The sequence below is a fragment of the Puma concolor genome, chromosome A3, assembly GCF_028749965.1.
Source record: "Puma concolor isolate L17-30 chromosome A3, mPumCon1.1.hap2, whole genome shotgun sequence".
Classification (NCBI taxonomy): domain Eukaryota; kingdom Metazoa; phylum Chordata; class Mammalia; order Carnivora; family Felidae; genus Puma; species Puma concolor.
In genome coordinates, this window is record NC_141669.1 from 126,108,367 (window position 1) to 126,127,245 (window position 18,879).

An 18,879-nucleotide genomic window follows, 5' to 3' on the forward strand; every position below is an offset into this window, starting at 1 on the left:
GCCACCAGGGGGAGTGCTCCTACCACACTACTTGTTATCAATTGCTGACCCAACAGGAAATGTTCCCAGAAAGTGGATAGTACCTTAGCTTTGTTGTCACAGCAAGATGAAAGGTGTTCCTCCTCCCCTGGCAATAGCCCACCCAATAAGAGACTATCACAACCAATGAAAAGCCATTCTAGTTGGAACTCCCTGTTAATTCCCACTTTCCTCTATAAAAGAACCTTCCTCTCCTTTCTTCTCTGGACTTGCCTATTCTTCTGTTGAAGCTTGTTAGCCCTGATTTGCAATTCTCTGCTATTCCCAAGTTAACCTATTCTTGCTGGTAAAAATAACTGACAGTTTTATATTTTAGGTTAATGGCAAAGACATACACAGATTGTATGGAAATGAGATATGAGCAGGGGGGCTTAGCATAGAACACAAGGCTGATACCTGGTAGATCAGGTCTCTCTGGTTCCTAAGAAACCATAAGGAAGGGACCCAAGGGACCCAAATAGGCAGATATTAAAAGACACCACTTCTTAGGGAATGCACGTGTGGAAAGGGGAGCCCCTGTCGGAGACTTAGTGGCAGCAGGCAAGAATGAAGCAAGAGGAGATATCAGTGGGTCTTTGGAGCCCAAATACCTGATTACATAGGTTGCTCATTTCCAGAAGAAATTATCTGATCAAGCCCAGTCTCATTTATACCATTTCTATTTGACAATGGACTGCCTCTATACACATCCCATTTTAAGACTTCATAGGTCAGATAGCTCCCAATTTGTGATGGATAATTCCAGTTTCAAAGTGACTCAATGTCCCATGGTCAGGCATTCGGTTTTTTTACTGGGGTCCACTAACAAGTAAAGAGATGCTTCTCAAATGGAAAGCACTTGTCAACAGAAGAGGACAAGGCTTGACCTCAATACTCCAAGTATGTGTTCTGTGATTCTCCTACTTGAGTATGCAAATGTTCTACCCAGCATCTTAATCCACCAGAGACACATTTAGTAAAATGCATAGGCTAGGTGCTAAGACCCAACTGGCAGGCAACTTTCAACATACCCTGGTCATGCTGCAGAATCTTTTCTTAATCTGGGTCTTACTCAAAACTAGTAGCCTTAAAAGGCACGAATAGACACTTTTTCAAAGAAGACATCCAGATGGCTAACGGACACACAAAAAGATGCTCAACATCACTCTTCATCAGGGAAATACAAATCAAAACCACAATGAGATACCACCTCACACCAGTCAGAATGGCAAACATTAACAACTCAGGCAACAACAGATGTTGGCAAGGATGTGGAGAAAGGGGAATCCTCTTGCACTGTTGGTGGGAATGCAAACTGGTGCGGCCACTCTGGAAAACAGTATGGAGGTTCCTCAAAAAATTAAAAATAGAATTATCCCATGACGCAGCAATTGAACTACTAGGTATTTATCCAAAGGATACAAAAATGCTGTTTCGAAGGGGCACATGGACCCCAATGTTTATAGCAGCACTATCGACAACAGCCAAAGTATGGAAAGAGCCCAAATGTCCACCTACTGGTGAATGGATAAAGAAGATGTAACGTACATATAAATGGAATATTTCTCGCCCCTCAAAAAGAATGAAATCTTGCCATTTGCAACAATGTGGATAGAACTAGAGTGTATTATGCGAAGCAAAATAAGTCAGTCAGAGAAAGACCAGTATCACATGATTTCACTCATATGTGGAATTTCAGAAACAAAACAGATGAACACAGGGGAAGGGAAGCAAAAATAGGATAAAAACAGAGAGGGAGACAAACCATAAGAGACTTTTAAATACAGAGAACAAACTGACGGTTGTTGGCGGGGTGTTGGGTGAGGGGATGGGCTAAACGGGCAATGGGCATTAAGGAGGCATTGGTTGGGATGAGCACTGGGTGTTATATGTAAGTGATGAATCACTAAGTTCTATTCTTGAAATTATTATTATACTATATGTTGACTAACTTGGACTTAAAAAAGAAAAAAACTCTGGGGGTGCCTGGGTGGCTCAGTTGGTTAAGCGGCCGACTTCAGCTCAGGTCATGATCTCGCGGTCCGTGAGTTCGAGCCCCGCATCGGGCTCTGTGCTGGCAGCTCAGAGCCTGGAGCCTGTTTCAGATTCTGTGTCTCCCTCTCTCTGACCCTCCCCTGTGCATGCTCTGTCTCTCCCTGTCTCAAAAATAAAACGTTAAAAATAAAGAAAGAAAGAAAGAAAGAAAGAAAGAAAGAAAGAAAGAAACTCTGAAAAAATAAAAAAATTAAAAAAAACTAGCAGCCTTATATTTCCCAAGGAAATAGAGAATGCCCAAAAGTGACATTTGTCATCTCCAAAACCCAGAGGCCCACCATGCATTTTCTCTTGCTTCATGGTGAACAATACAAGGTGCAGGAAGTTGTCTCCTGTCTCAAGAGAATGTCTCCATATGACCTAGACCAGTGGATCTCTGAAAATACACCAGATAGAAAGTCTTATCCTCTGGCATGCACGTGATAAAGCATGTAGGATACCTACTATTTCCCCATGGTCAGTTAGCACAATGTAAGTGACCTGAGAGACCAGCATGATGTCCTGTGGGATATCAAGTAATCAGTCTCTTCAACCTCTATCATGTCACAGGGCCAAGGAGATGACTTAGTCCTGACTAAGATAGTGAAGGCATGTGGCTGAGTCCATGCATATGAGAAAGCTACTTCTAATTACCGTGATGAGAACTTGCGAAGAAAAAATTTGCTAAAGCATGTCTGGGGCATGAGAAGAGAACGGTGCAGAAGCCAGGGCAACTGCAAGGCCATTGTTTCTCACAGACAGACCAGCCTGATCAACGATTCTCCTCAGCTGGGACTTGGCTTTCTGGAGACCCAAGCCATGGCACAATTTACATTCGCTTCCTCCTCTGCCTCCATGAGATTCAGGGTCTTGCAGGGGTCCCCACTCCTCCGCTTGATCTACCACAGGGGCACACAGTTGTCCCATACCACAGAACTTGCAGTGCTGGCCAGGCAAGCACTCCTCCTAGCCAAAGCAGTCTAGGCATGGCCTCTCGGTGCAGTGAGGCAATGTGGAGTGTCCAGAGAGCTCTGGGGAACAGGCCAAGACACGAGTTATCACAATGGAGAAAACCAGATCCTTCCAGTAGAATTCATGGTCTGGGGTGCTCACACTGGTGGCAAGGAATAGGTCAGCTGGCAGCATGGTGTACCCACATAGGAAGGAACACTGGTCATGGACGTGGAGGTCATTCTCTATGTGGGCCCTGACAGGTAGCTTTGCCTCTCTTAATAGTCTCTCCCAGGGTGTTCGGGGGCATGGCCAAGCACTGGGAAGATGCTTGCAGAGTCAGGTTGTCTGAGGAAGCACCCGCTAAGATCTCCCGCAGGGCATGCCCTTACCATCCACCTACATCTGATGATGTCTGTGCTGCTAATGGATAATGATCTCTTTCCTACAGTCTCCTAGTCCCAGCTCCCAGGATAGGTGGAGAAGCTCCTCCAATACCAGGAGCCCTGGGATGCTTCTGAGGTGGGCCATAGACTCTGGCCTGAGGAATGCTGGTTTCTTCTGTGGGGAATCCTCACTGATGCCCACAGGAAGCACTGCCCTGGAGTTTAACACTGCACATCTGCCTCCAGCAAGCCCTGCCTACCTGCCTGAGTTCTTCACACTTGACTCCAAGTCCCCTTTGGGCACATGTGACCTAGTCCCTGGATTTAGTCCCAGAACAACCTCAGAGGAGCTCTGCTTGCACAGAATTCCACTGATTCACCATGAGACCATGGGCAACACTCATACTGACTCCTTAGTGGCCAATTAATCCTTAGTAGCATCACCGTGAACCACCTGTTCCCCACCACCTGGCTTCTTTCTGGGTTAAAAGAGAGAGAGAATGAGACCATAAGGAGGAGGATTAGGGAAAGGTGGGGACCATTCATTTGATGGAAGACACTGGAGTCTCAGGTCCTGGGACTCCATTCCGTGCCCCATCACAAAAGAGGCCATATTGATGGAGGATGGGGTGGGAGACAATAGTGTAGGCACTCACTTCCACACCCATGTGCTCACAATAATGGAGGAGCAGTGAGCAAACAGGGAGTCCAGACGAACATCCTCCTCTAGCCACAACATGACCTCTCACTGTCTTTTGGCCTCAAGCATGTCACTTAACTCCCTGCGATTGGTTTTCTATATTGTAAACATATGGTAATCTGAACCTCACAAGGAGAATGGGTAGAACAGGATGGAGGTGGATTAAATTTAAGAAGAAGCCTCCTTGGGGACCTCCTACTTTGTGCCCCAGAGTGTAGCCCCACCCCACCTCATGTTTAACTTGGCCCTTCTGACTCCAGGCTGAGGAGTGTTCTGGTTAGCATTGGAAGGTACCACACATGAGCAGTTTCTTCCCTGGTGTCACTGGTTCAATGAGCAGATCAACAATGAGGCTGGGCCTCGGGGCCCTGGTGGGGGAGCAGGGGCCAATGGGAGAGAAAATAAAGAAACATCACAAGGGGGGAGAGATCAGAGCCCTGGACCCAGAGAAGGGAGCGCTCTGGGGTCTGCACTGGGTCCTCAATGACTATAAGCCCTGGGAGTAAGATAGGCAGGTCTGTGGACATTTGTTCTGGTTTATTTGACAGGAACAAACAGTTCAGACAGGGTAAAGGTGTACTCCCGTTGACATCCTGGTGCCCAGGATCTGAGGTCCTTGTGCTTTGATCTGTATAGAAGTTTGGGGGAGCAGAATGCAAAGTCCAGCGCCCTCACCCCCTCACTGGAGGCTCATGCAAACGTTCCCACAGAAGGTTGAACAACATACAGTATTTGGTTTTGGACACTTTAGAAAATATGAACAGTGATTGCTGCAAAGATACACGCTGGGCTTCTTCTCACAGGCCTTTAGACCTAAAAAGAGCAGAATCAGAGTCAGTGGAACCAGATCCCTCAAGAGCACTCCTCTCAAGCTTAAATCCTCTCCCAAAAACCCTAAAACCCAAGTCCTGCTCATGATGCTCTTGAACTTTTCAGGGAACACAATTTCTTCCCTTTACCCAAACCTGATGATTGTAGTATCTTAAATCCTATATGCCCCCACCCACACACCTTCTGCCCCAACAGATCTCAATGCCTGGCCTCTCTGGGCCCTCTCCTTTCTCTGCAGACAGGAACCTGTCTCCCATGTTAGTCATGGTCTTGGTGAAGTCACCCCCATAGAATCTACACTCTGAGAATTCAGCAAAGTCTGAGACATCCGCAGACCCTCTCACTCCCCAGGATTTGCAGGGTCCAGAGAGGAAGATGACCTGTCACTGTGTCCAGGACCCCTGCCCCTTCCCAGAAAATACCACTTGCACTATTTCCCTTCTGCTGCCACCATCCTGGTCCTCTGATGAGAACTTCGACTTGACCCTGGACACCCCAAAGCTTATTTTCCCAGGGCCCTTTCATTCTGTACCCACTCCCATCAATATCTCCGGATCTTTAGAGATCACATACGTGCAGAAATCCAAGAATAGTGGTTGGGTGTCCCCAAGTGATTTTCAGCCCTGATGTACCTTTCACCACACTATGTACCATTTGTGTCCTGGTACTTGGAATGGAGAGTCAAAAGACATAGGTTCCCCCCTTTATCCCCCATTATTGTTCCCAGTGCGGGGTAAAGGGGCCAGAGGGCCATGACTTTGGACGACCCAGAGTCTTCATAGTGCTGTAGTCAGAGCAGGATGCGCTGAAAAGTTCCAGTTTCCAGGTCCTCCCCAGAAGCGACACAGCACCTCTTGCCCCCTTCCCTCCCCACCCCCTTAGTCCATCACCTACCCTGCATCCCGTTCAGTTTACGGTGCCCTCCCTGGGCCTGTAGCAGCAGCACAGAGAGGAGAAGCATGGGCAGGAGAGCCTGGGTTGGCATGACTCTGGCCAGAGAGGAGAGCTCCCAGTCTGGCACAGGCTTCCCTGGAGAGCTGGGTGGTTATCCTGGGCCCTTCCTGCTTCCACTGGCCAAAGACATTTCCTCCCCTTTGCCTGCCTTTACCATGGCCTTTTCTCTGTGGCACTAGGGCTTCTGCAGACCACTCTCCTTTCACACGTCTAAACCCCTCTTTTGCACACAAAATTTTTTTCCCTGAAAGAAATAATATTTCTATATTCTAATTATAAAATAATTTACAGAAAAGAAGAAAACATTATTTTTGCAGGAAGATATAAAAACAACCTCAGTCCATCAATGGTTGAATAGATGAAGAAGATGTGGTATATATATATATATATATATATATATATATATATATATAATATATTATATTATATATAAATATATATTATTATATATTATATATTTATATAATATACAATATGTTATATATAATATATATACATTATTTAGCCCTGAGAAGGAAGGAAATCCTGCCATTTTTGACAACGTGGATAAAACTTGAGGCATTGTGTTAAGTAAAATGTCAGACAGAAAAAGATAAATATTGTATGATAACACCTCTATATGGAATCTAAAAATGCTGAACTGTTAGAAACAGAGAGTAGAATGATTGGCTGGAGACTGGAGAATGGGTAAATGTTGGCAAAGGGTATAAACTTCTAGTTATAAGATGAATAGATCTGGGGATCTAACATACAGCATAGTGATCATAGATAACAAGACCATATTACCTAGTTGAAAGTTGCTAAGAGAGTAGATCTTATGTGTTCTCACTACAAATAAGAAATGATAAGTAAGTGATGTGATGGAGTGGTAGATCATTTTACAATATATAAGCATATCAAATCCACACATTGTACACCTTAAACTTACACAATGTTATATCAATTATATCTTAATAAGGCTGGAAAACAATATATTACACATATAATTTCATATATTACACACATGTATTTTTTCCAGCTTGCAAAAATTTTGAAATAGATCAATTATATCTTAATAAAGCTTAAAATATATATTAACACACATTTTCCATATTTATTAATATATATTAATTATATAAGCAATTAATATAATAAAAAATGTTATATACAGAGAGACTAGAAGAGAGCATGGGAAGAATAGGAGCACACAGTAAGTATCTTAGAGCTCAGACAGAAGAGGAGATCTGTCAGCCAAGAGCCCAGGGCAGGTTCTCCAGGAGAAGGTGGTTATTGAGTGTAAATATTGTGGAGAAATATTAAATGCTCTCAGAAATGAAGAAGTTGACTTTCCCCTAAGAGGAGAAAAAGGGGAAACCTGTGGACACTGGGTTCCCAATAGGCTAGGAAGCTGGGAAGAAGCTGGATAGCAGTGAAGATTTGAACCTTGTTTTGATATTCTAAACTCCAAATACAGTCTCCTTCAGTACACAGATAGAGCTTATTTTTAAAAACTATGAAACTTTCATCTATAGTTTCAGTGATATATAATCAACCGCATTAATATAAAGAAGGGAAAATTACATGATACTCTCAACTGAAAGAGAAGAGACATTTTACAAATGCACCACGTTCATGAAACTAGCAACAGAAAGAACTTCCTCAACATGATTAAAGGTATCTATGAAAAATACACCACTATCATCATATTCAGTGGTGAAAGAGTGAAAGCTTTCTGCCCAAGATCAGGAATAAGACAAAAATGCAACTGTCATTATTGCTGATCGACATTGCACTGGAAGTTTTAGCCAAAGCAATTAAGCAAGAAAAAGCCATCTAAATTGGAAAGAAAGAAATAAAATTCTGTCTTTTTGCAACTGACATGATCCCATGTAGAGAAATTCCCCAAGAATCCACACAAAAAATTAGTAGAGCTAATAAACAAATTCACCAAAGTTGCAAAGCATAAAAATAACACACAAAAATCAACTGTGTTTCTATACATCAACAGTTAGCAATCCAAAAGCAAAATTAAGAAAACAATTCAATTTATAATAAGATACAAAAAGATAAAATATCTAGGAATAAATGTAACCATGAAGGTGAAAAACTTGTGCACCAAAAACATTGCTGAAAGAGATTAAGGAAGACCTAAATAAATTAAAAGACATCCCATATGTGTGGATTGGAAGATCTAGGGTGTTAAAATGGTGATGCAATGGAATCCCACATAAAATTCCAATGGCTTTTTTTTTTTTTTTTTGCAGAAATGAGGAAGCCAAACCTCAAATTCACATGGAATTTCAAGGGGCATGCCATATACACAAAAACATATTGATAAAGTACTACAAATTGGAGAACTCACATTTCTCAATTTCAAAACTTACTACAAAGCTACAATAATGAAGAGTGTGGTACTTGCATGAGGACAGACATATAGATTAACAAATAAAATTGAGGGGTGCCTGGGTGGCTCAGTGGTTGAGCGTCCAACTTCGGCTCAGGTCATGATCTTATGGTCCGTGAGTCCGAGCCCCACATCAGGCTCTGTGTTGACAGCTCAGAACCAGGAACTTGCTTCAGATTCTGTGTCTCCCTTTCTCTCTGCCCCTCCCTTGCTCACACTCTGTCTCTCTCTCAAAAATAATAAACATTAAAAACAAAAACAAATAGAGTCGAGAGTCCAGAAATAAACCCACACATCTATGGCCAATGATTTTTAACAAGGGCATCAAGACCAAGAATAGTCACATCAACAAATGGTATTGAGACCATTTGCAAAAGATATCTAAATGCAAAAGAATGAAACTGGGCCCCTATATCACACCATATACAAAAGTTAATTCAAGGTTGATCAATGATTTAAATATAAGAGCTATAAAATTCTAAGATGAAAGTGTAGAGGTAAATCATCATGACCTTGTATTAGGCAAGAAATAGCATCAAAATCATAGCAACAACATCAACAAAATAGGTGAGGTGGACTTCATCAAAGTTAAGAACACTTGTGCACCAAATGACTATCAAAAAGGTGAAAAGACAACACATAAAGCGGTAAAATATATTTGAAAAATATATGTTTGATAAAAGTCTAATGTCTGGAATATAAAAATAACTCTTCCAATTCAAAGAAGATAACCCAGTGACAAAGTTGCAAAGGACTTGAACAGACATTTCTCCAAGGAAGAAACAGAAATGGTCAGCAAGCACATGAAAAGATGCTCAACATCATTAGTTATTAGGGGAATGCAAGTCAAAACCACAAGTAAATACCACTTCACACTCCCAGGGATGACTATAAACAAAGGAGGAGGAGGAGGAGGTGGAGGAGGAGGAGGAGAGGAAGAAGAAGAAGAAGAAGAAGAAGAAGAAGAAGAAGAAGAAGAGAGGGAAGAGAATAAGAGTTGGCAAGGATGTGGAGAAATTGGAACTCCTATGCATTAGTGATAAAAAATGTATGTTAAATAGTTCAACAACTGTAGAAGCAGCCTGAAATTTCCTCAAAAGTTAAACATATAACCCATCAATTCCACTGCTAGCTATTATACCCCAAAGAATATGTATATATACATATATACGTATATATGTATATCTATATATACTAAAAAGAAGTGAAAATAGGTGCTAAAAAAATTACTTGTACACAAACATTTGTAGTGCACTATTTGCAATCACCAAAGGATGGAAACAACCCAAATGTCCATCAACAGATGAATGGATAAGCAAGTTGTGGCATATACATGCAATGGAATATTATTCAGATATAAAATGAATAAAGTACTGATACATACTACAATGTGAATGAACCACAACAACCACAGAGATAACACTCCTCACTTATTTTGGCAAAAATTCAAAAACACGACCATACAGTCTGTTACGGGAAACACCCATGCTCACATGGTTGGTGGCAGTACAAAATAGTATAAACTTTATGGAGTAGAATTTAGTGATATCTAACAAAAGTACGTATAAATTTACCCTTTTAGGCAACAAAAATACCTACAAACATTTACCCTGATATTACACCTTCAACAATACAGAAAATATGCATATGGTTGTTCACTGAAGCATATTTGTAATAGCAAAATCTTGGAAAATACATAAATGCCCATTGAAAGGAGATTGGCCAAATGACTAAGTTTGTGTGTACATGGTAGTGTAGAACACAGCTGTAAAAAAGGAGAAATTGCTACGAGCTGCCTTAGGGTAATTTTCAGGATATATTGGTTTTTTTTTTAATTTTTTTTTCAACGTTTATTTATTTTTGGGACAGAGAGAGACAGAGCATGAATGGGCGAGGGGCAGAGAGAGAGGGAGACACAGAATCGGAAACAGGCTCCAGGCTCCGAGCCATCAGCCCAGAGCCCGACGCGGGGCTCGAACTCAGGACCGCGAGATCGTGACCTGGCCGAAGTCGGACGCTTAACCGACTGCGCCACCCAGGCGCCCCAGGATATATTGTTAAATGAAAACAACAAAGTGCAAGTGAGTGTATTTGTGCGAGGAAAAAAAAGGAAATTAAAGATTCGGGTAACTAATTATCTTTATCTTACACAAAATTTCCCACATATTTGATAAAGTCTGCTCTTCAGCACATTCTATGAGGTTAGTGCAAACTTACTACAAAACCAAGCAAGGACAGTATGAGAAAGGAAAGTTACAGGCACAGTTCTCTTATGAATATAGATATAAAATCCCTTAAAAATTGGAAACTGAACCAAATGATATGAAAAATGATAATATAAAATGATCACATTAGATGACTAGAGAAATGCAAGAATGGTTTAATGTTAGAAAATCTGAAATGTAATTCAACACATTAACAGAAAAAAGCAAAAATATAACTTCACATAAATTAAGGAAAATTTTCTTGTCAGGAATGAAAGAGAACTTTCTGGACCTGATAAAAGATGTTTATGAGAAACCTAAAACAGATACTACCCTAAAAGGGGAAATTCAAGAAGCTTTTATTTTTACTTACTTACTTACTTACTTACTTACTTACTTATTTTAGAGAGAGAGAGTAAGTGCATAAGTGGGGGAGTGGGGGAGTGGGGCAGAGAGAGAGAGAGAGAGAGAGAGAGAGAGAGAGAGAGAGAGAGAATCTTAAGCCCACACAGGGCTCGATCCCACAACCCTGGGATCATGACCTTAGCCAAAATCAAGAGTTGGACACTCAACTGACAGAGCCACCCAGATGCCCCAAAAAGCTTTCGTTTTAAATCAGGTGTCAGACAAGAATATGCACATCCTCACTTCTATACAATAATGTATAGAGGCCCTAGTCTGCACAAGAAGGCATTAAGAATGGCATAAAGTTTTTTTTTATATTTTTTTTAATGTTTATTTATTTTTGAGAGAGACAGAGACAGAATGTGAGTGGGTTAGGGGCAGAGAGAGAGGGAGACACAGAATCTGAAGCAGGCTCCAGGCTCTGAGCTGTCAGCACAGAGCCCGACACGGGGCTCGAACTCACAAGCTGCGAGATCATGACCTGAGCTGAAGTCAGTCGCCTAACCGACTGAGCCACACAGGCGCCCCAAGAATGGCATAAGTTTAAAGAGAAAAATACAATTGTCATCATTTGCAGATGATGACCACCCAGAACACTGCAAGGAACACACCAAGAAATTAAGATGAACAGGGGGAGAATTTAGCAAGATAGCTAGTAACAGATCAATACACGAAAGTCATTTCTCTACATTAGCAACAGACAGAAAGAAATAACCAAAAAGTTGCCATACTGCTTACAATTTTATTTTAAAAGTCCAAGTCTCTAGGAATAAATATAACAAAGACATGCCAGAACTCTACATGGGAAGAATTGTTAAAATTTTGCGAAAGGACAGCAACAAGATGGATGAGAGACATAACAAGTCCAAGATTAGGGGATAAAATGGGTGTGAATTTGAAAACACTACCTGTCCCTGGGGTGGGTGTGGTTGGGAGGCACTTGGATGTGTCACTGGAATACACAATGAATGACCATGCCTCTAATTTGCCCTCTCTTTCTCTCTTCTCATTTGAGCTGTGCCTGGTCAAACCCAGCAGTCCTCAGCCAGGACTTACCAACCCATCCTGCCAGCAGCATGAAGCCTGTGCTGTTTCTTCAACTTCTGCTGTTGATTCACTTAGCACCTCAGCGGGTGTCTGGGAGTCCCAAGCAACATTTTATGAGTACGTGTTGGGTCTGGGCTCCAGGGAGGGAAGCAGCATTTGTAGAGATGAGAGGATCTGAGGGCTGAGGATACACATTGTGAAAAAAATATAGTATCATGTTCAAAGGTCCAAGAGTTATTGTCAGTAAGATCCAGGTTTGAATCCCTACTGTGTGCTTACTGAGTGGTCTTGGACAGAAGTATCTGGGACTCAGATTTTATCTTTGCAATTGATACAATGATCTTGGGACAGTTGGGAGGAGAAACTGAGATAATGCATGCACACAGAGTGCACTCTTACTGGACCATGGTAAATGCTCAATAAGAATTAACTACCGCAAATGTTATCAGCCTCATCATCCAGGTTATTCTTGCTGCCTAAGTTCCTTCACGGATGCATGCGCCAACTTTTCAAGCTTTAAAACAGAGAGGAAAATTACATTGGTAGAACTCGAGCTGTCACCTACATAATCTCTGCCTTGGAGAATGTTTTGGGAGGGAAGGAGAGAAAGCCTTACATTTTATTCCACATTTTTTTAAGTTTATTTCTTTGTTTTGAGAAAGAGAGGGACAGAGCACAGGTGGGAGAAGGGCAGAGAGAGAGAGGGAGAGAGAGAAAGAGAGAGACAGAGAGAGAGAGAGAATCCCAAGCAGGCTCTGCTCTGACAGCACAGAGCCCAACACAGGGCTCAAACTCATGAACGGTGAGATCATGACCTGAGCCAAAATCAAGAGTCAGACACTCAACAAGTGAGCCACCCAGGTACCCTTATTCCACATTTTAAATATTCAGAGGGACCTGCACAATTGCCACTGACTGTCATCAATGGCAAAGTACAGAGTCCATCTCAGCAGCCACCATTGCCCAGCTCAACCTAACAAGAGTGCTGACCATGTTATGTTGACTTTGACCAATGCCAAATGGGAAATGAACTATTATCCATCATACCTGCACCCTTCTATGCAGAGAGCATCCTCAGAATACTGAGGCTCAGAAGAGGGATGTGAGTACTATCTCAGGTGTACAGGGAGGGAAGATCCTGTTTTAGGGGTCTCAGAGAGGGCACGCAGATTTGTAAGACTGAGGGAGGCTAAACTAGATGCAAGAGAATGGGGGAATCCAGGGTAGAGTTAATTGGAGAATAAACAACTAAAATTTTTTTAATTTTCTTATGTTTATTTATTTGTGAGAGTGAGAGAGACAGAGCACGAGCTGGGGAGGGGCAGAGAGAGAGGGAGACACAGAATGCGAAGTAGATTCCAGGCTCTGGGCTGTCAGCACAGAGCCCCACGCAGGGCTTGAACTCACAGGCCACAAGATCATGACCTGAGCTAAAGTTGGACGCTTAACAGACTGAGACACCCAGGGGCCCCTCAAGGACTAAAATTGGAAAGGAAATACAAAGAGGGGTCCTGAAAGACTAGTAAGTCTTTATGAGTAAAACGGGGACCAGATACCCAGAAAAGGAGGCAAAACTTGAGAAGATCTGCCTCTCTGAGATCCCTGGCTCACAGACTCCTTCCCCACACTGTTCCATTGATTCCCCAAGCTCCCCCAAAGTGGGGGCCAGTTCCAATTTCTTGCACTGAACTAATGAGCCATGGGATGACTTGGAGACCCAGGGTGAGCTTCATACTGGTCTCTGCCAAGTTGTCAATAGCTTGGGCCTTGGCTTTTTCCTCTGGTGCCATTTGCTGTTACAATTATAGCCCCCAACTTCATCATCATTTGTTCCTTCCAGGTCGGTATGATATCTTATGGATCCCCTCCTAATTGCAAATACTTGCAAAGGAATAAGTCAACAGGGGTTTATAGAATGCTCCACCTATGACATTTGCCCTGAGAAAGGGCAAGTCACAAGGTACAAAAATTAAGGCCTGGCCTGGCTTCAATAAAGGGGTTTATGGTGCCTATTCTTAATGCCATGGAGTTCAAGAACAGAAAGAAGATTGTGAATTGGAGCCCTGCAGTAGGATCTCCTGGTGTAGGTGGTCTGGACTTTGACCCAAGAACTAAGAGATGGGAGAAATGGGATGTTAGCATGAAGATTCTTATTCTTTTCTAACAGTACAAAGTGGGGGCATCCTGGTTCTCTGGCTTCCTTATCAGAAGAGACCTGGGAGGAAAGAAAAGCCAATCTTTGTACCCCATTCTGAAATGCCCACCCTCAACTCCATGAAATAAGTCGCCCTCAGAACTCATTTGTGATTTGGGTTCTAGCATTCTGATGCCAGTATCATCAGTTTACTGTGTGGTCTTCGCCCTTTCCCAAAATCTTCCTTCCCACTCATTCTTCCTACACACAAATAATACATGTTAGGTCAACCCTGAGATAAACTATGTTGTTAATGAAAGTTTGTACAACTTGTTTGGGGCTATGCAATGAGTCAGTGCAAATGCACCTACACACCCCTCTCTTGCTCACCACACACTGTTCATTCCCTTGAACCGGACCCAGCCAGGGTCTATAAGATATCTGATCTGCAAGGAGGTGAATCACCAGTGGGTGTAGGGTTCTGCCTACCTCTGTCTTCAATCAGATACCCAGAGTTCTTGGTTTTCCCTGCTGAGAACTCAGAGAAAGGCAGGAGCTACAGACAAAATCTGATTCCACTTCCCTATAACCACAGGAGAAAGATCAGGGTGGCTGATTGCCTGGAAGTTCCTTAGGCTTTTGGAGTTCCGAATGTTACTCCAGCCTACTTTAAGCCCTTCTCTTTCCTGTTCTGTGTTCCAGGGAGTATCTTGGAACCGCCACCCTGCAAATCAGACCCTGAAAATTGTACTCATTTCTGTACATTGCAGGAAGACTGCCATAAAGGATTTCAGTGCTGTTCTGCCTTCTGTGGGATAGTCTGTACTCTAAACATAAATATAAACCATGACAGGTAAGGGGATTCTCATTCCCAGTTCTGATCCAGCTGCCATTTGGGAATTCAACAGAAGAGTTTCTTACCAGCCCCTACAGTGGAACTATTTTTTGAACATTCACCTTCTCTTTACCAACAATAATTTCCTTAAATGTCCTGACAAAAAGAGCCTTCCTCCACTCCCAAACTTGTCTCCTCATCACCACATCTGTGAATCTCTGAATATGCCTCTCTGAACTCACCCAAAAACCCATCCACAGACCCTGCCTTGTCCCAGAATCCACTTTTATCCAGAAGCCTGGGACATTATATCTGCAAGTCTCACCCAAATCTCAAAGTCAATCTGTTTTTTCTGGTTTTGCTTTCCCTCTTTCATCCAACACCAACCTTTGGCTCCCAGTGTTCCTGGGCACTGCACATCCTCCAGCCTGAGCAAAACTTTGGTTATTTGCTGAGGCATTAACGCTGGCCCCAAGTCTGCTGAATGGAAGTGCTTCCAGAGCAGAGAAAGGGCATTAAAGAGCTATGAGACATCTGGTTTTCTAATTCTATCTTCCAACTATGTCTTTCTATGACCTTGAGCAAGACATGTTTGCCTTTCCTATGTTCGTCTTTGTTTTTCTCATGCATGAGATAAAGACTCTTTAATTCAGCCTTACGAGATTGCTATAAAGACCCACAAGGCAAGAGACTCAACCAGTGACCTTCTAAGCTGTCTTGTTTACTGCTGTATTCCCTGCCCTGAGCACAATACCCAACATAGGACACAAAGAACAGAGTGATGAAGTAGGGGCCCAGAGCCAGATACCCAGACCCAAATCCTGGCTCTATCACCTCTTAGCTGAGTGATCTCAGACAACTTAATCAACCTCTCTCCGGGCATCAGCTTCCTCATCTTTAAGACTGGAACAAGACTGAGATTAAATTAGATAACCCATGCAAGCTCTAAAAACGTTACTCATGACAGATTAATTACTCAGTAAATTTTGCAATTAGGCAACCACTTCTTTCTTAAGAGGTGGGCCTTTGCAGTGAAACTTCACATGTTTCCAGGCTCTAAAGTGGAATGCAGAAGCATAAGTAAGACTTTTTGTTGTCACTTGGTTCTTTGAGGTTCTGCTTTCTCTATGGCAGGAAAATTTAGCTTTATGGTCTAGTTTTAATGATGGAAGTAATGGAAAAATTAAATAACTATATTTCTTTTTTAAATTTTTTTAAAGTTCATTTATTTATTTTGAGAGAGAGAGAGAAGCAGAGAGAAAAGGAGAGAGAGAATCCCAAGCTGAGTCCACTGCCAGCATGGAGCCCAACCCAGGGTTTGAACTCACGAACCAGGAGATCATGACCTGAGCTAAAACCAAGAGTCAGACATGTAACTGGCTGAGCCACCGAGGCACCCCTAAATACCTACATTTCTAAGAACAAAACTTAACCAGAGAATATTTGAAAATATTTTTCTTCTACAGAACCAAACACAGGAACATAAGAAACATCATGGCTGGTAAGTGAGGCATGTTTCTCAGAGCATTTTGTAAGTATGGGGGTTTGGCCTGAGATTCCCAGCACAGCCTTTTCCAGTTTTCCTCCTCTAGCCTCTCCAATATTCCTGCAATGTCAGAATAGCCTTTTGTCATCCCAGCTTCACCCTTCTCCATTACTCCCCGCACACACACCGCCACCGTTTACGCTCTCATTCCCTGGAGCGGGATGTGGTCCAGGGTGAGTTCTACCTCACAGAGCAACATAAGGAGGCAGAGTCATGGCCCCAGGGGAACACAGGGCCCTCACATCTGAGCCATTGCCAAGGATCAGGTTCTGCCAGCCTGAGGGTTAATGATGTCCTAGGCAGGAAGTCAAGCTGAGCCCTTCACACTCTGTGTGGCCTTAGTTTCCTCACACCTCTGAGACCATCAGCTTCCTCATGTGAGAGATGAAGAGAACATCCATGTGTCAGGTTTTGCGAGGATTACATGAAGCCACGTGGAATGGAAGAACTTGATCGTTGCAAAGGGTCTGCAAAGGTTAGAAGCTGCCAGCAACCCACTCTTTATGGGTTTCAGATTTTGCCTCTTAAAAAAAAGGGGGATCATCTTTATTATTTTACAATGTTACAAGAAAGCTGAGCAAAATAGAGTCCTCTGTAGCTCCACCACCAAAACAAAGCTACAATTTATAATTTGGTGGATTTTGTTTTAGACTGGAAAAAGAGGAGGACCTTAGGGTCTTCTAACAGTCCTTCGGAAGTCACCAGAGTTTCCAAGGGTTATTTCAGCTTATACAGTCCTTTCATTAACCCTGTACAAAGGAGTTTGATAAATGGTGAGAAGTGGAGTCCAGTGGAGGAATTTACATGCATGAATACCACCTTGTTCAGACCCTGGTGAGTCAGCCATGCTAACTCCTCTGCACCTTGTAGATGATTAGGCACTCTGACCACACCCTGGCTCTCCTTCAGTGCATCCGCATTGTCACGTAATCCACGGCCTGCACAGTGGGAAGATACTGAGCCTGTAATAAGAACCCAGGGGTTCTATCCAGGTGAGAGGTAACAGAAGGTGGCTGGTGCAACTATATAGAGCCTTTTTATTGCAGTTTCAGGGTTGTGTGGCTACAGGTATATGAGCCGTAGCAAGCCTCATCTTAAGCATTGCCCAGAGAGACAAGACTTCATCTTCGACTAGCAGAAAAACACTGCCATAGACCTGAGTGTGTCTTCTATAGAAATAGACATCCCCATCCTGTTATCTTCTGGTAGGCTCAGCTAAGACTGTGCCCTTTGATGTACTGCATTAACTGTGGTATCTGTTAGATCCCCATGTCAGAATGTTTGCTCTCCCCAATCCTGCAGCCTGTCCTCTGGAGAACCGTTCCCCTCGACTGGCCACTACTGCTCTGGAGGAGCTGGTGTTGGCTGGGAAGCTCAAGTGAGGAAGGAGATAGCAGTGCCAGTGTGGACCTGAGAAAAATGCTCATCTTATTCCCAGAAAGTGCTGTGTTCAGCTGCCTATGGCGGTAAAATGGGCAGAACCGCCCCGGCATACCTTGCCAGTGTCTTCCATATAATCTGGGCTCTGGTGGGCGTGGCCAAGGGCTTCCAACTTTTTAAATGTGAGCTAATGTTTTAGCCATGCTTCACTTCATTTGGTCCCCATAGCAGCCATTATACCCAGTTTACAGGCAAGGAAACTGAGGATCATAAAGTCACATGCACAGCATTAACCAACGGGTCAGTGGTGGAGCTAGTATATAGGAATGTAAGTGCTTTAGGTCCTAGCTGCTCTGGGACTCAGTCCAGCTTTGTCCCTGCTGGCCTGGGGGAGCTGGGCATTTCCAACTCCTTGGGGCCTCAGTCTCTTCATTTATAAGTGGAGCTGAATAACACCTACCTTCGGGAGTGTCATGAGACCAAATGAGATGATGCAGGTAAAGCATGTACCACAGCACCTGATAGAGAGTCTGAGGAGAAGGTTACCATCATTGTTCACGTCTTCTCAATCCTTCTTTTATCCAAAATTCTTGTTTTAGAAAAGAATCAAAGTGTATCTTCCATCTGAAACTCTATGTTTTTAAAAAATTTCTCTAGGTTCCAAATAAATTAGCTCCCAGAGAAGATAAGCGGCATGTCTCTGACCTTGGAAACATCTAAGACGGAATCAAGCATAGTTGTGGAAAGTACTCCATCCCTGAGAGATAATATAATTAAACCACGTGATGAAGAACCAGATAATTCAACAATGATCTTCGTTCCTCTACTAAGCCTCCAGCAACTAGGGAAGATGTTTCTTCCCCTGCAAATCCCATGGGAATGTGCCAACTTGGAAATTTGTGGTCACCTAGTCCCACGATACCACTCCCGCAACCACATCCCATCCAAATGAACTTATTCCAAGATAAATTTATCACAATTCCATGTTGCACTCTTCTCTTCTGTTTCCCCCTTTCTAATCCAGCTGATCTCTGGTGACCCCTGACCCTGAGCTGGAAACATTGTTCAAAA

General features: G+C 42.9%; 2 protein-coding genes across 3 annotated transcripts in view; one reads left to right on the forward strand and one right to left on the reverse strand.

Annotated features, from left to right (window-relative positions):
* Positions 1-4,607: 4,607 nt before the first annotated feature.
* WFDC10B (WAP four-disulfide core domain 10B) overlaps positions 4,608-18,879 on the reverse strand; it is a 62,037-nt gene continuing 47,765 nt past the window's right edge. Inside the window, exons 1-2 of one of the 2 annotated variants that reach the window (XM_025932619.2) lie at positions 5,815-6,233; positions 4,608-4,902 (exon numbers count right to left, since the gene is read on the reverse strand). In XM_025932619.2, coding sequence (XP_025788404.1) covers positions 4,769-4,902; positions 5,815-5,905 — 225 coding nt within the window. In that variant the 5' untranslated portion in view covers positions 5,906-6,233 and the 3' untranslated portion in view covers positions 4,608-4,768. Of the gene's footprint in view, positions 4,903-5,814; positions 6,234-18,879 lie in introns of those variants that run through there. The other variant, XR_015249493.1, reaches the window with a different exon arrangement.
* On the forward strand, positions 11,841-17,810 carry WFDC13 (WAP four-disulfide core domain 13). The gene is made up of 4 exons (XM_025932618.2): positions 11,841-12,030; positions 14,750-14,900; positions 16,522-16,601; positions 17,731-17,810. Exons 1-4 carry the CDS (start codon positions 11,841-11,843, stop codon positions 17,808-17,810), a joined length of 501 nt encoding a protein of 166 aa, XP_025788403.2.